The 27660-nt window shown below is 42.2% G+C and overlaps 1 protein-coding gene across 4 annotated transcripts in view; it reads right to left on the bottom strand.

Moving 5' to 3' along the window:
* The window catches only part of GAD1 (glutamate decarboxylase 1), an 81204-nt gene that overhangs the window by 8580 nt on the left and 44964 nt on the right, over positions 1-27660 (bottom strand). For all 4 annotated transcript variants that reach the window (XM_053265492.1, XM_053265478.1, XM_053265486.1 and 1 more), the window contains 10 exons: positions 14612-14724; positions 12072-12187; positions 11206-11285; positions 10982-11036; positions 10609-10725; positions 10290-10354; positions 7233-7311; positions 3951-4100; positions 2115-2222; positions 239-328 (listed from right to left, as the gene is read on the bottom strand). In XM_053265492.1, coding sequence (XP_053121467.1) covers positions 239-328; positions 2115-2222; positions 3951-4100; positions 7233-7311; positions 10290-10354; positions 10609-10725; positions 10982-11036; positions 11206-11285; positions 12072-12187; positions 14612-14724 — 973 coding nt within the window. The remainder of the gene's footprint in view (positions 1-238; positions 329-2114; positions 2223-3950; positions 4101-7232; positions 7312-10289; positions 10355-10608; positions 10726-10981; positions 11037-11205; positions 11286-12071; positions 12188-14611; positions 14725-27660) is intronic.

The raw sequence follows: 27660 nt of genomic DNA, 5'->3' as shown, positions 1-27660 counted from the left end.
TGAACCATAGCACAGTACAAACTCAAGAAATAACAACAACAACAACTAAAATTAGTACTAACATTGATATGAGCCACTGTAAACAGAATGGACCTAGAGAGCTAAATCAAAATCACAGATAGCAATATTTTGATGGCACTATGCACGTGTATAGAAGTGCCATTATATGTCAACGGAACTCATTTACGTAGGAGCAAAGGAGCTGGTCCTTATTAAAGATATAAAGTAAGTTTCATACCTTATGTAGTTTTTCTCTCCTATCCTCAGAGTCTGGCACCCCTCTGAGACTTGGTGGAATGTACCAGAAACATACATTTGTATGTTCAGGCTATAACAACACAAACAATACATAATTTTTTACGTAAATAAATGCTGGTATGAAACATCAGGTGTTCTTTTGTCCAACCACATATCAAACATTTAGAAACACTTCCCACCACCACCCCTGCTTCTCCCATGAATAAACACTGAAGTGGGTGGGGGGAGGGCGAGAACAGAGCATACAAGTGAGTTGTGGGGATGTTTGGATGAGATGTATCGTGGTGCAAAAGATGCTTGTCTCAGTCATCACCCGCCCTCTCACCCATCATCCTAAAGGGCATTTTGCTTGTTAATAAATGGCGATGTCAACAAAACTGTGCTTTGAATTCTGTGTGCAGCTACCATCTTGGATTATCTCTTCATATCTTCCAGATCTCTTTTACAGTAATTTAGAAGGCATGTAAAATACATATTGCATCTCTTTCTCTGTTTTCCCCCCAGGAAGACCCTCAAGACTCACCTGTCCTCACAGGCTTTTAATTAGAATTAATTTTAATAATTTGTTGTTGTTATTTCTGTTTTTATGCTGCTGTTTTCATTGTTTTGTATATTAATCTGTGCTGATTTTTAAATATAGTTTTAAATTTTGTACACCACCTAGAGATGTACAAATCAGGTGGTATAAAAATATGATTGATAAATAAATATATATATATATTGAACACATAACAGCAGCACACCCTAGAATCAAGTACATACTGCTGACAATTAACTGGAAACACTCTCTGGTTACTGGTCAACTTGGGTCTAGGACTGTTTAGGCCCATAAGAAAATTATGCATGCCCAACCACTCACAGAAACCTCTACTGCAAAAGTGAAACTGTTTCTTTCAGTCTCTCACATGGTTTGTCTCATCTTGAGGCCTTATGGCGTGCCTCTTAAAGAGACAATACATAACTAGACATGCAGTGCATTTCTGTCTGCTTAGCGGAGTCACTCCTTTCAACACTCCAGTGCCACAAAACATTTTGCACATTTGAATGCAAAAAGCAGGATGGATGGGGAACCAATTTTTGAATAAGAAACTGTAGCACATTCAGTGCACAATCCTTAGAGCTGCCAGCCAATTTAGGGGCTTTACATTCTTAGGAAAACCAGACATTTACTGATAATATCATTCCAATATATTGAACTTGTGGCACATTACTATATCTTTTAAGATGAAAGAAAACAAGAGAAGAGGGGAGAAAACAAGGTTATGCACAGGATCCAAAAGCTGCTTTGGTCCATGCAAAGGGAATTCTCAGCTTTTTAACAACAGCTAACTCTCATCACAAATTGCAATTTGATTCTGAAACTCTTTCTAGTTTCAATTCAAACACCTTTTGGCCTGTGGCATGTCATGGTGTTGCTTGAGGAAAAATAAACCTATAGCTCATGGAACTGGTTTAATGGAGGTTGGGATTCTGGCCCATGTCCAGTCAAAATCCACATGCACATACAGCAAGATTTTAGCCAAAACTCTATAGTTTAAGACCACAGTCTGGTCTCCCCCCGCCCCTCCCCCCCTTTTAAAGCAAGTGAGTATTTGCTCATCTAGAACCAAAGAAGATGTTTCAAGATTTTATTTGATGAAGATTGTAAAAATAAACATAAAATAAAACCTTGGGGCATGAAGTCCAGCACGTTTACATCCCATTTATTTCAACCGAAGAGTTAAGCACATATTTAAATCTCTGCCACTGAAATCAATGGGACTTTAAAGTGTTTGACTTTAGACAGGATAGTGCATTTTGTTTCTAGTTCCCAAATGCCCAATTGAATTGAAAGAGGTTTGTAGTCAATGACTTACCTCTCCTTCAAAGACCATCACAAACTCTTCTCTATTTTTAATTTTATTGTATAGGTATTCTGATAATTCAAGACATTTGTTGATCTGACTTTCAAATCCCACTGTACCCTGTTTGGAAAAGAAAAAAGTATTTGTTTTAAAATTCATTTTTCTACCCTATGACTATGATGAATATTCACAGTGCAGTCTGATTAGGATAAAAAAATATATACTCTGTTTTAGTATAAAATATTTGATTTTAGGTTTCATTATATTTCCCCAGGTTATTCTTGTGCTAGTTAAAACTGAAGATTATTGAAGTATGGATTACTTTGTGAAATTTTGGATTCGTATATCTTCATTTTTAATGTCTTTGGTAAGTACACAACTTAATTTTACAAATCACATCTAAGTTCTTAATTCATAGATAGAATCATGAAAAGTTTTCTCTGGTATTGAACTATATAGATGCCCTTAGTCAAACCTGGAGGTTTTATGCACAGATTTTACCACGGGTTTACCAGGAAGCTTTACTGCGAACTTAAAGCTGTCTCAAAAAATCACTGAAAATAGTGGCGTTTTTTACTCTGGAGATAAATCAGGCTACACTCAGGTGCAGTGGAAAACCCTAATTGCATGTGTGGACTGCTCCCCGATAACTCGCAGGGACTTCGGGGAAAATCCGATATGTGTACTTGCACCCTGCATTCCAGAGAAGTTGCAAGCTAAAAGCAAAAACCTCACAGTAAAACTTCATGGCAAAACATTCACTATTGAGAAAAACACAAATTTTAACACTGCACATCCAAACTCACACACCTTTCCAGATTTACTGGAATGAATGGTTTAAATGCAATTACTGGTGGCAATAGAATTAAGCAATTGGGCACAAACTGTTGGCAGGATCAGGTTTCTGGGGACCAGTCTTAAGCAAAACAAATCTCATGCAAGTGAATCTGAGTTTGCAAAACTGTATCATTCTAGGCCAAGCCAGGACGCTTTCCAGATTACACCCTGCAACGAGGTCACAGCAGATCTCAGAAGTGTGCTTCCACATTTCCTGCACTGTGACACGGCAGTTCCTGTGTGGACAGCAGGGTGCCATTCACATTTCCAATGCCTTGTTTTGAATTTAATCGCTGCTATATAGAGGTAGGATGTCTTATATCCAGCACAAGGAAATTGCTGTTTTTGTGGGTTGTTAGTTTCTGCAAGACTGCTCCCCCTGCTGTTTACATTTTAATGTGACTTGCCTGAAGGGAGGCATTTTGCTGCTGCTGAGCAGCTAGTCTGGAAAGTACCCAGGGCAGGGATCCAGGAGCAACATGGACAGCACTAATGGGAAGTGGGGTCAGGACCTCAGCTAGCTCCAAGCAGGAATCAACAAGAGCTAGGCCCAGCAACAAAAGAGGGATATTACTCCAGTGGCTTCTTGGAGCAAATTGCTGGTTTTTATGGCTGCTGTCCAGACAGACTGAATTGGCCCCACCTCTTCCCTGGGGACTACTCAGTTTCTTAAAGGGGCCTTGTCTGATTTTTTTAAGCACTGGCTCCAGTGGTGCTGGGGTGGGGGCACCTATACTAGGACTCGCAGGTCCTAAAGGGACTCTTCCAAGTCAGAGGATGACAGCAGAGCTGTATCTTCAGGTCATGGTGGGGGTGCTGGCTCAGATTCCCTCGGTTCTCATGCTATGAGTAGTTCTGCTGGTACAGGGCCACCCAGGGTCTGGGGCGTTGTCCCAGCCTGTCTTATCCCCAGAAATATCTGCCTCATCCTCCAATTAGAGGCTCCCAGATCTGATGTCATGGTAATGATATATTTTTAAAAAACATAGTTTCTGACATGTTATTATTTACCTTGGCTTTCCACATCAACCAGAATTTGAATATGTCCACATGGCGACCACATTGTATTGCTTTATCTCCAGTGTCATAGGTTATATCATACTGCTTGTCTTGTTGGAACAGATATCCTGCACACATCTGGTTGCAGCCTTGAAGTATACCCTGTTTAAAAAACATGCTCTTTATCCAAATATGCTCTTTTTATATATAGGAACTCCAGCAACAAATGAAACATACTGTAATAAACATTAAACATGTGGATGTTCATATATATTTATATATTCTCATTCATTCATTCATTCATTCATTCAATTTATATACTGCACTTCCTAAGGTACCTATATATTTATAGGTATTGCCGGTTCGAATCCCCGCTGTTAGGTTTCCCAGACTATGGGAAACACCTATATTGGGCAGCAGCAATATAGGAAGATGCTGAAAGGCATCATCTCATACTGCTCAGGAGGAGGCAATGGTAACTCCCTCCTGTATTCTACCAAAGACAACCACATGGCTTTGTGGTTGCCAGGAGTTGACACCGACTCGATGACACACTTTACCTTTCATTCCACTTGTATTTGGTGATTCTCAAAGGAATATGTGCAAGATTTCCATAGACACCTAGATTTATTTTTCCATTCACTTTAGCAGCTCCCTTCATCATGGACCTCACTGGGTAACCTTGAGTCAATCACTATCTTTCAGCCCAACCTATCACACAGGGTTGTTGTGAGGAAAAAATTGCTATTCTCTATGCCAAGCCTTAATATTGTTTAACTTTTAACATATGTCTGCCTAATTGACATGGGGTGGTTCTGCTCCTATGTCTCGGGTAGATTTCAGATGGTGGTGCTTGGTGACAGTTGCTCTTTTAAACGGGAGCTACTATATTGTGTCCCTCAGAGCTCCATTCTGTCACCAGTGCTCTTTAACATCTTCATGAAACCACTGTGTGAAGTCATCAGGGGATTTGCTGCTGGATGTTCTCAATATGCTGATGACACCCAAATCTATTTCTCCTTGACATCAATATCAGGAAATGGCTTTAGCCCTTTAAATGCCTGCCTACAGGCAGTAATGGGCTGGATAAGGAACAATAAACTGAAGCTGAATCCAAGCAAGATGGAAGTGCTCATTGTTGGGGGTTGTAATCTGCAAAATGGGATAGAACTTCCTGTTCTAGACGAGGTTGCACTTTCCCAGAAAGAACAGGTTCATAGCTTGGGAGCAGGGACGCACCTAGGTCTAAAAGTAGCCTGGACCTGAAGGTCTTCAGATGCCCTCCTGCTGCTGTGAGCACCCCCCCCCATGCCTGCCACCGCCCAACAACTGCAGGAGACAGACCCCTCCTGATTATCTCAGTGAGTAGGTGGATCCTGTAAAGAAGGGTGTTCTCTCAGGTAACCCAGATCTAAGCCATTCAGGGCTTTAAAGATAACCACAGAGCCTCACCGTTGCACCGCTACCCCATGCCCATTGTTGCCCCATCAATATTTGCTCCATATTCACACTGCACAGGCGCGCCTGCCGCTCAGGCCCACTGGCTGCTGCTGCCACCACAGGGGGAGGCCTGCTCCGCTCGGCTCATCGCCACCCCTGTCGGTGAAGATGGCAAACATTGGCATGGAGGGGCAGCGATGGGTACGGGGCAGTGGCAGCGCAGCAGCGGTGCAGTGGCATAGCAGTGGGGCTCTGGGAAGGTCTCCCAGTTCATTTGGGGCCCCCCCTGGAGACAGGAGGCCACGGACCTGATCCCCAAGGTCTGTGGCTAAGTGCTGTTCTGCTTGGGAGTGATCTTGGACTCACTCTGGTGCCTCAGGTTGAGGCTGCGGCCAGGAGCATTTTTTACCAGCTGGACTGATTCTACAACTCTGCTTCTTCCTTGAGGCAAAGGACCTGAAAACAGTCGTTCACCAGCTGGTAACCTCCAGGTTGTGGACAACCGCAATGCAATCTATGTAGGGCTGCTTTTGTATGTAGTTTGGAAATTTCAGTTAGTTCAAAATGCAGCAGCCATATTGGTCTCTGGGAGGTATCCTAGAGAGACCACATTATGCCTGTTCTTAAATTATTTCATCACGTGTTTTTTATTTTAGTGTAAACCGCCCTGAGCCACTTTAGGAAGTGTGGTATATAAACTGAATGACTGAAGGAATAAATGAATAATTGTAGAATCTGAGGTTGCAAGTACTACTTCCAATAGAGACTCAGATTACCATATCAAAATTCCCAAAATAAGAGATGCTAAGGATGGAGCTGTTATTTCTAACTGCCTATTCTAAATTGTATTCTTAATGTATAGACTTTTGTATCAGTTTATGGACGAGCCAGATTCTAGAAAAAGGCACATGCTTTTAAAATAAGAGGCATCTGTTAATCTTAATAAGAACATGTCCAGCTTCTTTGTTGGTGCAGCTCAAAGCTGCTTTGGCAATTAGTAGCAACAATCATTTGCACAAGAACATGTTCCACCTACAGCACTGACTACCTCGAACGAGAGAAGTCCTTCCAAACTGTACTGACCACAAACCCACGCAACAGAACCTTCCTGTTGAGAAATACCAACATGGCACAAAAAAGGTGCATATACACACTACGGACTTAAACTGGTTTAATAATCACTCATTTGTTCCCAGCAATCCTGAGAACTATAATTCTGTGAGGGGGATACTCATGGAATTCTCTGCACTCTTGCCAGATTATAAATCCCAGGATGCTTTGGGGGAAGTCACATTTAAAGTGGTATATGCAATACAAAGGAAGCTGCCTTCTATTGAATCAGGCGGACCTCTTGGTCCGTCTAGCTTAGTACTGTCTACACTGACTGGTAATGGATCGCCACAGTTTCAGAGAGGGGTCTTTCCTAGCTCGCTTTATTTATTTATTTATTTATTTATTTATTCATTCATTCATTCATTCATTCATTCATTCATTCATTTGATTTCCATACCGCCCTTCCAAAAATGGCTCAGGGCAGTTTACACAGAGAAATAATGAATAAATAAGATGGCTCCCTGTCCCCAAAGGGCTCACAATCTAAAAAGAAACATCAGCTAGACACCAGCAACAGTCACTGGAGGTACTGTGCTGAGACTGAATAGGGCCAGTTACTCTCCCCCTGCTAAATAAAGAGCATCACCACGTTAAAAGGTGCCTCTTTGCCAAGTTAGCAGGGGGTTAACCTAGAGATTCCAGGGGATGAACATGTGACCTCGTGCATGCAAGTCCTCAAGTCTCCAGAGTGTTTGTAGGGCAAATACGCTCTTTAGAAAAGGAAAGTGTCTCTAAGCAAACCTTTTCCCGAAGAAGAATGGCAGAACATTGCAACAAAACACCCATCATCTTGTGTGGATTCCATGTGACAGAGTTGGCTCTGCAAAACAAATGGATGTGCTGAGAACAAATATAGTGAGCAGATGTGTAACCTCAGCAGAACCTCTCTCAGCAAGTTGTTCTTTTAGAACAGAAATGCCATGAGGATAAAATCATGTTCCTTGATCTGATGGCCCCAGTACGTGTGTAGAGGAACTCTAGTATGAACAGGCAGGGGAAACATATTCTGTTTGGGAGTCTGGATGCACTGCATGTAGAATGGGAAATTCCTGATTGGGTGCTCCACTCCTAGACATTGAAGAGATAGGGGTAGCTTGAGTTCCAGGATAAGCAGTTCTGGGTTTGCAGTGCTCCATGCCTGGATGGGAAACTGCCTGGGAACCGTAGGCTGTGTTGAGCTCCATGATGAAAGAAAAGTGGAATGTAAACAAAATGAATAAGAATTTATTCAAATATGTCCGCTCCACCTTTCTATCTCAGATGAGCTTTAATAATATACATGAGCATTTATAGTGCACTTTCTGAGTCTTCAGAGATTTCACATACATTATTTTAGTAAGTCAAGGTCTTAGAAACAATAATGAAGAAGTTTGACAACAATTACCTGAAAACAGGATCTATGGGGCTGTCTAAATTCTGCATGTAGACTAATATGCCCTATTCAGATGTTATGGTGTACATGCATATAGATGTCTGTACACATGTACATGTTTTTGTGTGAATAACTATAAATGGGTTCACTTCAAAAGTGGACCTGGATTCAGAACCCCTCAAATACAGGGTACAGATAGGGACTGTAATACTATACGTGTTGAACATAACATGTGAATAAGGCTAATGTCTCAGCTCACCAAGAACTGACCCACATGCAATTTGAGAAGTACGTAGAATTCTTAACAAGTGAGAACCAGATCAAACCAAATATGGAGAATAGGTCTTCTTGAATGGCATATGGTTTAGTTCTCTGTGAGCATGCACAATGTGAACAGCTCCTGCTTTCAAGTTGTCAGACCTTATTGTTTCCAACTCTTGGATCTGGAAACATCCATAACAATTGGACCCATCTGAAAGAACAACAACTCACATTCATCCCACACCTTTGCAGTGGGACTTAACTCTCCCAAGCAGCCTAGACAAAGCATCTTCTGGTGAATTGTAAACTTTCCTATGAATACAGTTTCCACCAGCAACATGCAGTTGGTAGCTGGAAGTGAAATATTCTTTACTCTGCCTTTACTACTAGTAGCAATATGGCAATAACTGACTATACCAGGTACATCGGATGATAAAGATCAGTTAATAGCCTTTTTTTTTTTTTTTTTGGACGAGAAATATAGATTTTGTGAATTCAGGCTGCTAAACATGGGGAATTACGTTTAGGAAAGCTGTTCTGATTAATTTTGCAGTATATAAGACAATGCTGATAAGATGATAGAGTAATGAGTGACAATTAATTACTACCAGGACTGCGGTGATTAACTGATACTGCAACTTCATTCCTGAAAGAACCACCTTCTGGAAGCAGCCCTGACAGGAATAACAGCAGTGTGACAATTTCCATTAGTTCTGAGTACCTGTAGATGATTAGACTATTCAGCTGATATTTTACCCTAGGATTTTGCTAAATGAGAGGGACTGATATATGCTGGTGTTTGTTATTCCTGAGGCAGTACAGTTCCCACATTCTCATTAGGGCGCTTTAGCAAATGATGTCCAAAATCTGGCCCCTGAATAGAAATCAGAATGCTATACAAATGCAACAACTTTTGTAGGAAGACCACAAAATTAGCTAAAAATACCTGAAGGAATCCCATCCCTTTTGACTCACAAATATCAGTTATTGACCTGGGCACGAAAAAGGCATAACAGGAGCAACTGTTTCCATTTCAACGGCTATTGGCTAAATTGCAAGCATGATCCTGGTCTTTCCAAAACTGACAAAAGGGATCCTGAGGCAATCAGTTAGACTGTGGCCGCCTTCAGACATAACGTGGAACCACGGGTCCAATGGACCGGTGGTTCCATGCCTCCCCTCCCACCCCACTCTCCTGTCCACATTCAGACATTTGAGAGAGCTGCCTCTGTGCAATCAGCAAGACTGCAGAGAGGCAGGGGAGCTGGCTGTGTGGGCTTGCTTGTTGACAGAAGGACAGCCCGCACAGCCAATCGGGCTGGAGTGAGGGAGGAGTTTCCTCCCTCAACTCCGGTTCCATGGGACCGAAACTGCAGTGCCAGTGTTCAGATGTAATGCTGGTGCTGCAGAAATGGAGTTTGTGGTGGCAAACTCCGCTCTGAATCAAAAGTTCAGATTGTAGTTCAGAGAGGGAAACTGCGGGTCCCTTTTGACCGCAAACTCAATTTCTCCAAATTCGGAAGTGAGGGTGAGGAAACCGGAGGTGAAGGGACATCTGGTTCCCTGTTATGTGTGAATTTGGCCTCTCTCTCTCTCTCTCTCTCTCTCTCTCTCTCTCTCTCTCTCTGTCCTTCCTCTTGCTCACAGATCAATGTGGTTGATTATGTGAAAAATGACTGGATCGAGTGGGGCCTGTTTTTGTCAATTAATTACAGTTCCAACCTTGATCAGGGTGGTAGGAAGGGCAAAACCTAAACTTAATTCACAGAGTGTGTTGGACTGGAGTTACACAAAGGTAACAGTAGCTGCTAGCTTCAGACAAAGACACCACCAATTTATTTCTCAGGACAACTTTGCACATGAGGCTTAAAGCCTCTCTTACTTCAATCCAATATATAATGCAAATGTCAAACCTAAATTGACCAGAATGCTTATTTGCATTACTAATATTTCTCTTCCACATGAACACTTAGACATTCATATTTGTCCCCCACCCCCATATCTTGCATTTTTTTTCTCTTCTGTGTGCTTTTTCCTCATTTTTAAAAAATTCCATATTATTCTTGGGATAAGGGTTATTTTTTTCCTTAGGTATTTGTGAAATGCCATACATACCTGGAGAGATCACTAAATAAATTAAAATACTAATTTAAAAAATGCAATACCTTTCTATTCCATTCATCTTATGACGATGCTTTCTGGACATTAGTAATCCACCTCCCCAGGCAGCCTGAAAATGAGGGGGGGGGATGTAAAGAATGAGTATCTTCAGAATGTCCTACACCTCAAAGTTAGCTTCAGAATCAGTCTTCTCAACCCTCTGGGCACCAAATTTTTGATGTAAACATTATACATGTAGGCTTTTCAGAGTAGATGCTCTATTAATTTTACACTTACTACTACTACTACTACATTTGTGCAACACAAATAATATACAACCTACAATAGTCCCTTTCCCCCTTGATAATGATAAAAGTGACTTACATCCACGTGGAGCCAAAGGTTATATTTTTCACAAATATCTGCAATCTCCTGAATTGGATCAAAGGCCCCATAAACTGTTGTGCCGGCAGTTGCATTCACATACAATGGAACATATCCCTAGGAGGTAAAGCAGAGAAAGAGATTTGCCAAGAAATAAAAATGTCATATTTAAAATTACACTGAGATCAACTTATATTGCAAAAAAAACAACCAAAAACTGATTGCAAGTTTTGTAGTGAACTTGTGTTGGGTTTTTTTTTTAATGATCTCATTTTCAACTACAGACTTGGGGGTTCTTATACCATGCCCAACTATCTCCACTTGTTTTAATAGAAATTAAATTAAAGTTAAAAAAAGAAAAAAGCAAGATTACCTTTTGTTTGGCTTCCAGAATTTTGGCCTCCAAATCAGCTGGTATTATTTTGCCCCTACAATTATAATGAAACACAAAACCAAATAATTTTTTTTTAAAGAAATAAGCAGAAATGAGCAATAGCCACAGTTTATATTTAAATTAACTGGATCTTGTCATTTGCATCTTGATGTACATAAACACAAGCAAACAAATGCATCATGAGAGCATATGTAATATCCTACCTTTCATTGCATTTTACTAAAATCACATTGTCAGTTCCAAAACCAAGGGCAGCTCCAGCTTTCTTTATCGAGTAGTGACTCTGCAATAACAGAAGAAGGACAGCGTTAAAAAGAGAGAGGAAACAGATGTTAGGCAAATGTTTAGTCTGTGTTTAGCTTTGCAGTACCAACAGTTGCCGTGAGCTGATTCACTTCCCTCTAAGTGCAATGCAACAGCCACAGAAAGGGCTGGAATGCATTTTCTGAGGTAAATTTTCTGAAACAGCTGCCGTTGGAAAGTTGAAATTTGGAGTGGGGGAACATATAAACAGGCAGCTATGTCTTTTCAGAAGTGGGCTGATGGAAACACACAGGGGCGTAGCTAGGGGAGAGGGGGCCCATGTTCACCCTTCTCTTTGGTGGCCTTTCAGAGTGAGGGAGATAATGAAGAAAATAGGGTGGATGGAGCTGGGGGGCCTTCAGGAGCTGCCCCCCTGGTTCTTTGAACCCATCTGCTCAATTATAGCAACACCCTGGAAACACATCTTCCTTTGGTGCCCTCCAATAACTACTGCTACTACTGTAAAGGTAAAGTGTGCCATTGCATCAGTGTCGACTCCTGGCGACCACAGAGCCCTGTGGTTGTCTTTGGTAGAAGACAGGAGGGGTTTACCACTGCCATCTCCCGTGCGGTAGGAGATGATGCCTTTCACCATGTTCCTATATTGCTGCTGCCTGATACAGGTGTTTACCTTATTCTGGGAAACATACCAGCGAGTATTCGAATCGGCAACTTCTGGACTGGAGATCAAGTCATTTCCCTGCTGTGCCATTAGGTGGCTTACCGTTACTACTGTAATGACAGTTAATTAGCTTATTGAGCTCACATGTTCTGAGGTAAAGAGGACCAGTTTAGGCACTGCAGCCATGCCTTTGGTTTTGACATCTGGGAAATACTTGTAGCGGGCAGCCATGATACTGTACATATTGGATACAGCACCACCTGTAACAGGGTAAATAATGCATTTTAGGAAAAAAGGATAAGAAGAAAAGGAAATGTTGGATATTATAAATAAAGGTATAAACATTTCATCTGTGAAATGTACTCTGTACATTTCAATTAGGCATGAAAGAATGAATAACTGTAATGCATCAGTGGGGAAAGAGGTCCTATGAGGAATCTGAGCTTTAAACCTCTATCTTCCCTTCTCGTGCTATCCCTTTAACACAATGGCTGCATTTACACGTAACGGCAAACCACAGGTAGATGAACCAGAGGTTAATTTTTGTAACCGTGAATCGTATAGGAAACTCCGTCCAACTGTAGCCTGGCAACCTCCAGGAGGGTTGGGTAGGGGAACCCCTCCCTCTTCCTGGTCGACCAAGGCTGCATCCCAGCAAGCACCATAGTGCTCCGGTTGCTAGACTGTGGGCAAGGCATCCGGAGGTCTTCAGGGTGGCAGCCATTGGCCAAGACTTTCAAGGAGGCGTGCCGAGCGCAATTGTGCCTTTTCGGAATGGACTGCCTGCCCTCAGCAGAGAAAGGGCATTTAAATCCCTTTAAATGGCATTTAAGCACTTCTACTGACAGCAGTTGTACTGCTGCCCTCAAAACAGTCTTGCACAAGAATAATTGCTGGCAACAGTGGGGTGCAGGGGGAGACTATTTTTCTGTTATTCCAGGAAGGAATCATGCTGACTTCCTAGGAGGGAATATGTATATGAGGGAGGGCAAAGGATCCTGGGGTCCGGTCCTCAGACAGACCCCAGCAAAGCGGTCCAGGAACAACTAAGCACATTCCTGCTCCTGTGTCGGCTTGCCAACCAAAGATTAGCCCTCTCATAAGAGGTCCACTGAGGAGGACCAGATGCTCCATAAGCTTCAGTGCTCCATCAGACTGCCCTTTCATAAGGTAAAGTAAAGCAAAGTAAAGTGTGCTGTTGGGTCAGTGCCGACTCCTGGAGACCACAGAGCCCTGAGGTTTTCTTTGGTAGAATACAGGAAGGGTTTACCACTGCCATCTCCTGCACAGCTTGAGATGATGCCTTTCAGCATCTTCCTATATCGCTGCTGCCCGATATAGGTGTTCCCCATAGTCTGGGAAACATACCAGTGGGGATTCGAACTGACAACCTCTGGCTTGCTAATCAAGTCATTTTCCCGCAGTCTGTATTATAAAGTGGCTGATTTTTGTGTTTTCGTGGTATGCATTGTTTTTAATATTATTTTAAGGTGAGTTTTATGGGTGTTATTGCTATATTTTAACTTTTGTAAACTGCCTTAGGATAAATATTAAGAAAGGCGGTATAGAAATGAGCTTTAAACAAACAAACTGTACAGTACTTGTTCTGACAGACTTCCTCTCCTACTTGCTACTTGCTACACTAAGCTATGAGGTTTTAGGCTAGCTAATTGAAGGAAACAGGTTCCCAGAAGGCTTAAACATAGGCCAGGTTCACACAATCATTTGAATATAGGTTTCATGTGGGGTTACCAATATTAGCTTGATTGTGTGAACCCATGCCAAGGTAGTTATGGCCTGAGATGAATCTGGGAATCTGAGATTAATCTGGCATGGGTTCATACAAGCACACTAATGTTGGTAATCCACATTAAACCTGGATTGTGCGAACCAAGCTATAGAGAACACTTTCGATGGTGGAAGCAAAGGCTTATTTGGCCTTTGGCTTGAGAAACCAATGAATGTTTATGTCCAAAGGAGGGGCAGTGATGCAATTCCATAAAGGTAAAGTGTGCCATCAAGTTGATTTCAACTCCTGGCACCCACAGAGCCCTGTGGTATTCTTTGGTAGAATACAGGAGGGGTTTACCATTGCCTCCTCCTGCACAGTATGAGATGATACCTTTCAGCATCTTCCTATATCGCTGCTGCCTGATATAGTGCCAGCAGGGATTCGAACTGGCAACCTTCTGCTTGTTAGTCAAGCATTTCCCTGCTGCGCCACTGAAAATGGGGAGGGGGACCTTTCATTATCTAGACCAAAAATTTCATAAGCAGTCTGAATTCTACATATGTTCAACCATTCAGGATATGGTTGAGCACATGTAGAATTCAGGCTGCTTATAAAAATTAGTGACTCTGAATATCAGACTCCTTATTTAGACCCCCGAATATCTGTTTTGACAGTCATGCTCTAAAATGTATTACAAGAATCTGAAAGGCCAACCCCAGTATAGTCTCATCTGCACCCACAGGTTATGTTTAAAATTACATCCTTTAAAAAAGACCTTCTGGGTAGTCTGACAAGTAACAAATTGGTGGTGGAAATCTGCTGTACTTAAAATACAGCAATAGCTTTCAATTAAGGGCATACAATGAAGGTTCACATTCAGCTCACTGACTGTATTTTCACAGTATTGCCTACAGTTAGGCATTTTGGACAAAATATCAAGAACAGAACTTACCAGGTGAAAATATTCCATCTCCATCTTTATTTGACCATCCAATAATCTCTCTCATTTTTCTTAGTGTTATTTGCTCCATGAGGACAAAGACAGGTGCAATTTCATATGTAAACCTGGGCAAATAAATACACATTTACAAAATAAATACCAATGCCCCGTTCACAATTATAAATGTAAACATGCTTATGCTTTTGGAAGTTTCTTTTGCTGTTGCTACCTCACGACACCCTGTTATAGAACAGTCTGCTTTAAGCAGAGCGAGAAAGGAGACCACAGACTCTCCCAAAGCAAGAACAAGTCCTGGAACCCTTGACACTAATTCCATCAAAAGCCTATCCAGATGGTTGAAATACCATTTTGTTACGTTTTGTATAAGACTGAGTTAGCAATTTTGTGGGAAAAGATTCAGGAGAGGCAGTTTGTAAGGGGAGTGCTCCAAACACTGACTCATTTGGAGTGAGGACAATGCCAGTAAGGATTGTCCTCACTCTCCGTTAGCTTTGTTTGGTCTCGGTGATACTGTCACTTAACCAAATCTGACTTTCTAGGTAGTATTGTGACATCACCATGTGATCCCTGATTGACTGAGATCACATAGTGAAGAAGTCCTAACCATAAGAGACCTACTCCCTTATCAACTTACCCATATACTAAAATCTACAAAGGCCCTGCTTTGTCACCAAGGATGAGTACAGATGAATTGCCTGGACACTTGAGATGTGCACGAAACCAGCTCCCTTTGAGCCAATGGTGAGGCAGGGGTGGCTTTAAGGATGGGGGAAGGTGCACTTACACCACCATCCCGCCGCGCTTCTGTGACCACTTCCTCCTCCTGCGCCCTGTGGATAAATACATGCACATGTGCACGCATCATGGGCGGCGTGCACACATTGGTGTGCATGTGTGCCCAGAACTTCCGGTCCCACTTCCGGTCATTACAACAACGAGGCGGCAAGGAGGTATGCTGCTGCCCTGATTGCCCTATTTATCCATAGAGTGCCGGAGGGAAAAGCATGGTGGGGTGTGTGTGTGTGTAAGTCTACCCTCCCCTGTCCTTAAAGCCATCCCCCACCCCAGGAGGGCACAGCAGCAAGCACCCCTCTTGGCATCAGTGGCTCATGTGCCACTACACTGCCTGCACCCCCTATTCCTACACACCTGTGTGACAGTATGGCAACATTTATATAGTGCTTCCAGTGTTCAGAGCATTCCACATACACACGGCAGTAAGGGAGGTCAGTATCTTTTATCCCGATATTACAGATGGACGGCTGAAAGTGCGTGGCTTTGCCCAAGGCTACTTTGCCAGTACATGGCAGAGGTGAGATCTGAACTATAGACATTTTGTTGCCCATTCTCTCAGCTGCTATGCTGCACTAGGTCTCACCCTTGGGGATTTCTGAGACAAATTGCTTGGGAAAGGCCCAACAGGCAAATCCCTTAATTTGCCTTCCATAGATTTTTATTTTCAATAGTCATAGCATTCTGAGATTACACCACCTAGTGATTATAACTATATCCATGCCAGAAAATGTCAAGATTTTTAGGTTCACAGAATGTCAGGGCCAGACTACATGCTGTGTCAAGCACAACACTGGTCCTTCTGTGCTTGGGATCTTTTATTCCTAAATAGCAGCCATGATGTGTGTGTGTGTGTGTGTGGCAGAGGGCGGAGGGAGAAATTGGTCTGAATTGGGATCATGTAGTGTGGAGCGGGTATTTAAACCCTTTCCTATGATGCCATAGTCCTGAGAAAGGTCACCCACCTGAAGCTGCTCTTAATCCCGGAAGGAAGCTTCTACTGAGGCCAAGGGCAGCCTTCCCAGCCATTGCTCCAGCCATTCAGGGGGAGCAATCCAGGTTGGGACTGTGGAGGGGGCAAAGAATTAAAGTCTTCCCCCACTCCACTGCTGTGATCCCGATGGTCTCCACCCCACACACACCCCCCATACCGTTGCTATTCCGGAAAAGCAAAGCACAGAAGGGCCAAGGATGCAACATGCAGTTTGGCCCTCAGACTCCTGTTTGCAAAACACTGTGTGTTACCAGAATGAGCTATGAAGATGGAAAGCAGCAGCAGGCTACTCACAGAGATAATTAGAAATATTGAACTTGAGCTTCAACCCACCCCCACCCCAAAGCAATTATTTATGTGGATTTATTCTGCTTATCGTCCCCAAGGACAACTAATTATACAATACCACACAATCAATACCTGTCAAAAGTAATTAAAAAGGATGATTTTCTAATTACCAAATTACAGATAACAAGAGGGCAGTCCTCTGCTTTATCCACTAAATGCAAGAAAAAAAACCCACAAAAAACCCAGCATAGTCTAATGTGTCATGTATTCCATGCTCTAAAATTTCAATGCAAGGTGATAGATTCAGTTAATTCTGTTTGAGAACCAAAACAAGTCTAAGGCAGAATAACTCATACTGGTATAAATAATAGCACATTGACAATTGTTCCTTCATTAAAGTTGCATTGCAAAGCTATCCACAGTCACAAAAGGGGGGAAAAAAAACATATACTGGGTAGCATCCAGACTAAGTCATGATTCATTATCTGAAATACTATGCAAGGGGACATCAGCCCAGTAGTGGGTGTGCATGCAAGTTGCGCAAACATAAATATTGTGTAAATGACATAATGCAAGAATAGGCCCATTGGACATAATTGTGTGACATTCTTTACACAACTTGCATGTATGGAACCTTGGGGAACAGTGACCACAGTGTGATCTAATTCAGCTTATATGCAAGTGGAGCATTGCCACGGAAGTCCAACATAGATGCATTGGACTTCAGAAGTGGAAACTTCTAAAAAATGAGGGGACTGGTAAAAAGAAAGCTGAAAGGGAAAGTCAGGACGGTCAAATCACTCTAGAAAGCATGCAACTTATTCAAAACCACAATATTGGAAGTTCAGTTAAAATGTATACTAAGGAGAAGGAAAGGTACCACCAAGTTCAGGTCGATGCCAGTATGGCTAACAAGTAGAGTCAAGGAAGCTATAAAAGGAAAGAAGACTTCCTTCAGAAAATGCAAGGTGCCTTCAGATTTCCTGCCCAAATGAAGAGGACAGAAAGGAACATAAACTCTGGCAAAAGAAATGCAAGGAGACAATAAGGGATACAAAAAGAGAGTTTGAGGAGCATATATAGCTAGAAGTTTCAAGGGGAATAACAAAAACTTATTTAAATACATCAGAAGCAGAAAACCTGTCGGGGAGGCGGTTGGACCCTTAGATGATGAAGGAGTGAAAGGGATTATTAAGGAGGAAAAGGTGATTGCAGAGAAGCTGAATGAGTTCTTTGCATCTGTCTTCACAGCAGAGGATACTCAGTATATATACCCGTGCCTGAACTGAGCTTGGAGGCTGAAAAACTGGGTCAATTTGAGGTGATGAGAGAGGATGTTCTAAGCTGTCTTGAAAAACTAAACAATAACAAATCACCAGGGCCATATGGCATCCACTCAAGAGTTCTGAAGGAACTCAAATGTGGAATTGCTGATCTCCTAGCAAAAATATGTAACTTGTTGCTACAATCAGGCTCTGTAGCAGAGGACTGGAAAGTAGCTAATGTAGCTCTGATCTTCAAAAAGGGATCTACAGCCCGGTTAGCTTAACTTCTGTGCCTTGTAAATTGCATACAAGGACAAAATTGTTAAACCTATAGAACAGGCCTTGCTGAAGGAGAACCAGCATGTCTTCTGCAAGGGCAAGTCTTGCCTCACTAATCTTTTGGAGTTCTTTGAGAGTGTCAATAGGCATGTGGATAAAGGTGATCCAGCTGACATAGTATACTTGGACTTCCAAAAAGCTTTTGACAAAGTTCTCCACCAAAGGCTCTTGTGTAAACTTAGCAGTCATGTGATAAATGTAGATTGATAACTGGTAGAACAGGAAACAGAAGGTTGGAATAAGTGGACCGTTCTCTAAGTGTTTTAAATGTTTTAATTTTTTTAATGTTAAGTGATTTGATGTTTAAAGTGATTTTAACTATAAACTTCCCAGAGATGCAAGTTTTGGGTGGTACAGAAATGTACAAATAAATAAAGGAGGGAAGTAAGAAGTGGGATCCCTCAAGGATCTGTACTGGGACCAATGTTCTTTAACTTGTTCATAATTGATATAGAAGTTGGGGTAAGGAGCGAAATGGCCAAATTTGTGGATGACACTAAACTATTTAGGGTAGTGAAATCTACAACGGATTGTGGGGAGCTCAAAAAGGATCTCTCCAAACTGGGTGAGTGGGCAACAAAATGGCAAAGGTGGTTCAATGTAAGCAAGTGTAAAGTGATGCATATTGGCACAAAAAACTCTAACATAACTTATGCACTGATGGGGTCTAAGCTATCAGTGAGTGACCAGGAGAGAGATCTTGGGGTCGTGGTAGAAAGCTCGTTGAAATTGTCAATTCAGTGAGCAGTAGCTGTGAAAAAGGCCAATTCCATGCTAGGGATCATTAAGAAGGGGATTGAAAATAAAAATGCTAATATTATAATGCCCTTATACAAATCTATGGTGTGGCCACATTTAGAGTATTGTGTACAGTTCTGGTCTCCATATCTTAAGAAAGACATTGTAGAACTGAAAAAGGTGCAAAAGAGGGCAACCAAGATGATCAGGGGCCTGGAGCACCTTCCTTAGGAGGCTAGGCTACAGCATCTGGGGCTTTTTAGTTTGGAAAAGAGGTGATTACGTGGAGACATGATAGAGGTGTATAAAATTATGCATGGAGTAGAGAGAGTGGAAATAGAAAGAAACTATCATGTAGTTCTGTCATATCAGCTACTACAGCACAAGCATAGATTTATGCCTTACCAGGTAAAGCAACATCCACTGTAAGACAAGCGGGAAAGAACTATTCAGCTTTGTCCCACTAGCCTCCAAACCCCCTCAGGTTTCCTTTGCTACATTAAGAGTTGCTTTCTATATTGCAAAACTAATGAGTAAGTGTCAGCATACTGCTTCATATTCATGGACAGATCTTTCTTTTAACATACATACAGTCAGTGGGGGGCCCTGGGTGGGACCAATCACAGCTTTCTGCAAGATATGCACATGGTAAAACAAAAAATAAATAGAACACTTGTCATGTTATGAAGTAGGCTGTGCATCATCTTGAGTGTCCCTGTTTGAACCATATGGATGGTGTTACACATACCTGCCAACCTGTTGGCAGGTATGGTGGTAAAGGTAAAGTGTGCCGTCGAGTTGGTATCGACTCTTGGCAATCACAGAGTCCTGTGATTTTTCTTTGGTAGAATACAGGAGGGGGTTTGCCATTGCCATCTCCCGGGCAGTATGAGATGATGCCTTTTAGCATCTTCCTTTATCTCTGCTGCCCAATATAGGTGTTTTCCATGGTCTGGGAAATATACCAGCAGGGATTTGAACCGGCAACTTTATGCTTGCTAGGCAAGTCATTTCCCTGCTGCACCATTAGGTGTTGCTAGTCTTCTGGACTGTGTTGTGGGTGTACCTGTTTTAAATCTCATAATGTGTGACATAGCCCTGGATCTCCAGTGCATGCCCCAATTTATTAATTTAATTTAATTTAATTTTCAATTTTTTATACTGCTCCAAACGTCCATCTCTGGGCGGTTTACAATAACATAAAACAGATTAAAAATAAAAACCTTAAAACAACTTAAAACCACAGTCCAGTTAAAAAGCTTGGGTGAAAAAACAAATCTTATGGAAACTTTTAAAAAGTTGTCAAAGATAGGGAGGCTCTTAGTTCAGCAGGGAGCGTATTCCAGAGTCTCGGGGTAGCAACAGAGAAGGCCTGTCCCCGAGTAGCCACCAGACGAGCCTGTGGCAACTGCAGATGAACCTCTCCAGATAGACTCAGTGCTGGGGCAACAAGGTTACTCCACCAGTTTGTAAGATATAACCCTTGGCACAGAATACAGTTTTTCATCAAGGTCATCACTACAGAGGCTATGTAGAACATGCCCCTTCTCCAGATTTTAAGCATTCATTCTTTAGAAAATTAACTCTTAAAATTAACTTTCCAGCTCATACTTGTAGTTATAAGGAAAAGTGTGCAGGTGGTATTCTACCCAACCACTCACTAAAAAGTAATTCAATTAAATCCCTTGAAACCTATTAAACTACCTGTAGTTCTGTATTATATTTTGGCTATTCTGCAATCATTCCCTTTCCCCTTAGGCCCTGTCATGACAACATTTCTGATGGTGTGCCTGCTTTTAATTATACTGTATCGTTGCTTCTCAGGCAACAGCCCATGTTTTTCATAATGAGTTGAGAAAGTTTCTGAGGTCTTGTTAAAAGCTGCATTCTAACTCCTAAGAATGTGTTATGTGCAGTCTAAGAACATTGTTATCTCAAGTACTGGAGAAAGATAGAGCCACCTAATGGCACAATGAGGAAATGACTTGCCTAATGAGCAAAGAGGTTGCTGGTTCGAATCCCTGTTGTTATGTTTTCCAGAATATGGGCAACGCCTATATCAGGCAGCAGCAATATAGGAAGATGCTGAAAGGCATCATCTCATACTGTGCAGGAGGGGGCAGTGGTAAACCCCTCCTATATTCTACCAAAGAAAACTACATGGCTCTGTGGTCACCAGGAGTTGACACTGACTTGAAGGCACAACTTTACTTGGGGGGGGGATTCATTTAGAATGGAGTAGAAATAAGCTTTACATAAAATCTAGGGTATTCCAAGGACTTCTGGGCTATGGTTTTAAAATCTACTCCAAAGGAATCCTGGCCAAGAGTCTGGCCCTGGGAAGCCAATTCCCTTTGGCAGGAGTTCCTTAACACAAAAGCCTTATTAAACTCAGTTTACTATTCGGATCATTTTGTTTTCCTTTTTGTCAGTTATTCTGAGTCAAGTTCATTTCCCAGTCTTGGAATAAAAAACCAGACAAAAAATCTGGAATCTGAGTTGTTGTTGTTTTAACATGCTGATGCGTGAGAAAGAACAGAAAAAGAAGATGACCCAGAACCCAGTTAGCTAGGCTATGTTTAAACCTACATAGTCCCATAGACAGCAGTCAAATAACTGGAATAGGCTCCATTATACAATATACAAGAAGTGAAGTGATGGTCCAATGATGGTACTTTTAATATAAACACTGCATATCCATTCGTCAGCCAACCACAGCCCAGAAAATGCCTGCCACAGTCCAAGTCATTAATTTGGGAGTCTATACCAAGGCTCACTGAAGCTGGTAGGAGTTCTTCCATTAGCTTCAGTGCATTTTGGATTGGAGTTTGAGTATCTGTAATGTGTTTCTGAGTATCTTCTAAGCTTGAAAAGAGAAACGCTGCAATGGGATTTTAAAGAAATGGTAACACTGATTTCTCAAAAGGTCTCAAAGCACTTATGGCGAGGAACAGCTGGGACCACAGTGGGCCATTCAGATCTTTATCTGAACACTTGGCTTTATGGAGTGGCCTCAGGGAAATACGAGCTATGAGGGTTTGTTTGTTTTTAAACTGAGCTTGTAAAAGTGTCCAGCCGGTTCCAATATGGTTCCATGGTAACATTTTGGGGTGGGTGGGAGGGAGCCGGCCCGGAAGACAAGGCATCCAATGTTGCCTCTCATGACCCTGGCTGGTGGTGGCCAACCAGCCCTCTTTCAAAACCAACCATGCAAGCTTGACTTGCAAGGGATGTGGGGGGCAGGGAGGAGCTAAGGTTGCCAGCTGCCTCCTTTTCTCTTTGAGCTTCTTGCAAGCTTCGCAAGAAGTATGAGAAGAGTCACTCTCTGCAAAGCTTGCAAGGGTCAGACTGGCCCTGAAGAGCTGCTCCAATAGTAGTGGTGGGAGGCATTTTGATGCCCTGCTGGCACCCTAAGGATTCATCACTTGAGGCAAGCTCCTCACCTTGCCTCACGAAAGGACTGCTGGGGGCAGTCTTGTTAAAGTTCTTGGGACACCAATACTTATGCCACAATCAATATTTTTAGGTGTCTCCAGACTCTTTTTAGTTAACATTAGGGTTCTTGCAATTCATGCCATTTCTTTTGATGATGCAGAACCTAAGGTTCTTTGGGCCAAAGCCCATGAAATACTAATCTGTCTCTGATTATAGTACATCAAAGCCACTTTCCAGACTAGACCCTACAATGGGGTCAAGACGTATCTCGGAAGTGTGCTTCCACATTTCCTGCATCGTGACACCGCAGCCCCTATGCGGACAGCAGGGTGCCGTTCACATTTCCAATGCCTTGCTGCGAATTTAATCGCTGTGACATAGAGCAAGGACGTCGTATATCCAGTGTGAAAAAGTTGCTGTTTTTTCGGGTTGTTCGTTGCTGTGAGACTGCTCTCCCTGCTGTTTACATTCCAAATGCTACTTGCCCAAACGGAGGCATTTTGCTGATGATGAGCAGCTAGCCTGGAAAGCGCCCAAGACACAAACAGCTTAAACAACTACTAGTTCATAGTTGGTTACATCTATTGAACATGTTCATAGAGACTGAAACTGAGGGAGGAAATTCCAACAAGGTAAAACCCTGAGAGAGCATTTCCCATGCCCAACTAATGATCTAACTTTCTACTGAAGGAATTAGGGGAGAAACAGTTCCTATGACGCTTTAGAGACCTTTTTCAAATTGATATTGTCTTTGTCCATATGGTTCAGAGTACTGGACCTTGACTGCCTATGGACATAGGCTCTCTGTGTTCAAATGCCATAACATCCATTATCAGGCTTTGTGAAGAAGAAGAAGAAAAACTGGCACTTGTACATATTTTGGGGTCTGGGTGCATGATGAGCCAGTGCATATTACAAATCACCACACATGAATTGCAGGAATCTTCCCAATGGGTACAAGGAGCATGTGATCATTGGTAAAAGTCCAAAATAATGAAGAAAAGTTGTATCTTCCACTGGGACCAGAGCAAAAAGAAGCATCTCCCTGGTACCACATACCTATATATCCAGGATATGCTACATAATCCAGTCCAATAATTCTTTGCCCATCGCTGCTGCCATTTTCTTCCCTGCCCGCTGTCGCCATTTGCTCCCCCTCCCCCGCCGTTTTGTTTCCCACCTCACTCACAAGCCTGTCTGCCAGCACCGCCGCTTTCCTCTCCCCCTGCCGGGAGCTTGCTTGTGAACTCTTACGGGAAATGCCATGCATGGGATTAGCGATGGGTATGCCTTAGAGAAATAGAGAGAGAGATTCTTCTGCCATGCTGCTTACTCAGTTAATCAGCATTGCTTACATTCCGTGCACCACCCCACAAATCCAAGAGGCTCCCCTATAGTAGGAGGCTTGTCACTGCAGTGATGACGCAATCCTTAGTAACGATGACAGAGCCTCTCCGCCCTCGCTAGCAGCACCAGTGGGGTAAGGAGTTACATGGAACTAGCACATGTGCAGAGCACAGCACAGAATGTCCAAACTGATTAACATTATTTTGGTTGAGAAAAATGTTACAGGTTAATTGGGCAGATGGTTTTAAATAAAAGTACCAACAAACATTGTGGGTGGGTGATGTCATCTGAGAAGCAGTATTCCCTTTCTGTCTCCCAAAGATAAGGATGCCTCTTCTAAGAAGGGGCCTGCTATACTACTCATGTGTATATCATCTAATTATTATGTTTATTCATATGCAAATCAATGCAGATTTGATTTCTTAAACTTTAGATGATTTAGATGTTTTAAACTGAGTTCTAGCCTTAACATACACAATATTGGTCTTAGGCGGCTAGAAAGCACCTTGTTGTTTTAACTGTGGTGCTTGGAGGGAGATTATAACAGTATGCATCCCATGCCTGATTATAACAGTATGCAGTCAATGGCTGACATCCTGACTAATGCAGAATGGGTGCACCCTGTGGAGAGTTTTCCAAAGTATGCAGAGTTGGAGATGCAGCAGGGAGAGGACAAATTTTGCTGATCTCCTCTGCCTCTGTAAGTGCCCTGTGCCACTGAAAATGTGTCCCTGGAGGCTGTGTGACCCTTGGAGACATATTTTTGGGTGACACAGGGCACTTAGAGAGTCAGAGGAGGCTGGCAAAATTCACCTCTCCTCACTGTGCATGTGGATGCTGCGGTAGTAGAGATGTTCTCTGCAATGTAGACAAATCTACGCTGTGTTAGTCAGGATGTCATTCAGTGCTTCTGCATATAAAAACATATTAGTGAGAAATCAATTCTTCAGATCCATATTTGTTAGCAGGATATTTTTAGGAGGGGCAAACCCTTTAATAAAATATGTAAAATATTTTAACAATATGTAATAAAATCCATTGTTTTATTACTATATTGTTCCTATTAAACATCTTCAAAATCCCTAAGCATAATCTCATTGTGTTAAGAAAGTATTTTCTAACATATGGCAGTTTGGCCAACCCCATTAGCTTTGTTAGGATTCCAAGAGTTTTAAGGGACCTTTTCAGATGCGTAAAGAAAATGAGCATGATCCCGCCTTCATTAAGCACTTTTAAGTCCCATTAATTTCAATGGAGGAAATTACAGTATGTGCGTAACACTGCTATTGAAAGTCAGTGAGATGTAAAAATGCTTTGCTTCAGCTGGTTCATGTTCAATGGGTTTTCCGTAAATACAACAAATGCCAGCAATAGCAATTGCACACATACACCCCAATAAAGGAAGGGATGATAGCTTTGCTGTAGGCAACAGTTGCGCTCTTATTCATCCACTCATCCTTTTATTTTAAGTTCTTTTAAAGTAGAGATCAGTTGAGACTTCACAGTGCATTGAAAGAACAATTTTTTAAAAAATGAAACAATAGTATAATGGCATAGAAAATGACAGCACATTGCTGCATGAAGAGAGGGTAACTTTGCTGGCGCTGGCTACTTCTTTTATCCTGATTGTTTTAATGGTCATGACTTGTACGCCATTTTAAGTTACCTTTGGACAAGAAGGTAGGATATAAAACAATTTTAAATGAACGTTTATTTTCACTCAGTTACATGAACTTTCCTGGGCTTTTGTGGAGCCCCTAGCCTCTAAAATGTAAAATAAAATAACAAGAATAATTATTAAAATTAGGGGGCACAATATAACTTTGAGGTCTCCCCAATGTTGATGGGGGAAAGTGACATATGTGCTCTCTCCTTGAAACCAAGGGGATGTAAAATGTTTCAACTGGCTGGATCATGTCCCCTTTATATAATATTTCTCTGAGTATTTCTGAGTACAATTTGGGGCTTGGGACGATTGCTTTGCAGCAGCATTGGAGGGAAAAGACACAATGAATTAAGTCCTGCTTCCACTGAAACCATGTGTTGGAGATGGAGTTCCAGTACATCGACTTTTTGCACCAACTATCCTAATGACCACTAGGGGCATTGGGAGTAGAGACAATGAGTCAGGGTCTCCTTATCTGTCCCTACTCTATGACCCCTGATCTGACTCTTCAGCACTTCATGTGCTTAGTCATGATCTTTCCTTTCCTCTTAAAGAGCAGATGGAAACATCTCTCTCTCTCTCCTTACCTACTCATTATGTAGTCCTTTAGATTAGGATTAGGACTTTCCTATCCAAATGTACTTAACCAATAAATACTTAGTGTTTAGTTCCACAAGAATCTCCCTGTGTTTTCTCTAAATAGCTGCAACAACTAAACCATCCTCTGCTACCTACTTTGTAACTGGAGTGTGAGCTCTCTTCCTTCGTGCTCTGCTGTTTACCTACTGGGGGTAAAATTAACAGCCCCCAACATATAATATTTCTCTGAGTATTTCTGAGTACAAATGAGGGCTTGGGGAGATTGCTTTGCAGTCTTAAGCAGCAGCATTGGAGGGAAAAGTCACGATGAGTTAAGTCTTGGTTCCATTGAAACCAATGATGGTGCAACTCTCCTCCTAGAATAGAGTTTGACTCTTCAGTTTTGTGGGTCCCTGTTGCTAAACTTGCTTTATGAGCATGTATGGCAGCCCATGAGGCAAATACCCACTCACACTCCCCAGAGCATTTTCAATGGATAGTGCGACAGCTCCTTCCTTGTGCAATTTGCAGGCGAACTCCACCCTGCATTGTCACCCTACGGTGTATCAAACTCACTTTCCAAATACGTTCCACTGCTTGTGGATGCAGCCATCACACATCCACTATATCTAATCACATGCTGAAGTAGAAACCTGCCAGCTATTGGCTGATGAGTATTTGGACTCCTCTCATGTCACACTTTCTGAAGCCCATGCAAATCGATACACAATTTCAAAATGCCTAGAGGTTTTTCTCACATTTGCTTTCCAGCCCTTTTGTTGAGGGAGGAAAAAGTAGTCCTTGTTGTTGTAGGATGATGCCGACAATCACCTTGAACCTCATTTTAACTCTTTCCACAGTAATAGAAAGGATAATGGCATTTAATAAATTACAAAATAACAGATGTCATTGTTCACCCAGTCCTCCTTTGCACTCTTTCAAAGCATGACAGTAAGGGCAATGCCTCAGACGATACTATTATTTTTCAATTTTATGGTCCTTAATCCATTCTGCAACTGATAAGAGGCATGTAAAAACAAAAATCTAGTCCTCTTTTTCTCATTAAGCCCAATGTAAATGGATTGCAGTGGAAGAAGAAGAACCACCTTGTGGCCTTGACTACAACTCTACATTCTCTAGAGCAGTTCCACTGTCAGGAGTGTTTTGCTGTGCCAGGAGGTTTTTCACACATGGCTCTATGCCTGGGGTATCTGAAAGACCATTCTCATAGCCATCAGCTCCTCCTTCGCATAGCCATCAGCACCTCCATCAACACCTTTGGAGAAAGCAGAAGCCCCAGAGTTTTTTTTTCAAAAGCTGCTGGAAATAGAGAATTTTTTTTAAACCCCAGACATAACTCAGGCTAAGCCAGAACCCGCAGCCTCCCTTCAGAGAAAAACAAAGCCCTGTCTGTCCTGGTCCCTGATAGCCTGCAGGGAGGTCAGGTTAAATCCAGTGAATATGTGGACTGGCACACTCCAGTCAGGAGTGAATTCGGGTGAGGATGGGGGAGCCTTGTCCAGAAGAGAGAGATTCTGGTAATCCAACAGGACTGTAGTCAGCATACTGTCTGCTCCCAAATCCTCTGACTGAACAG

This window comes from Hemicordylus capensis, chromosome 1, assembly GCF_027244095.1.
Source record: "Hemicordylus capensis ecotype Gifberg chromosome 1, rHemCap1.1.pri, whole genome shotgun sequence".
In the NCBI taxonomy this organism is placed as follows: domain Eukaryota; kingdom Metazoa; phylum Chordata; class Lepidosauria; order Squamata; family Cordylidae; genus Hemicordylus; species Hemicordylus capensis.
This window is presented reverse-complemented; position numbering and strand designations above follow the sequence as displayed.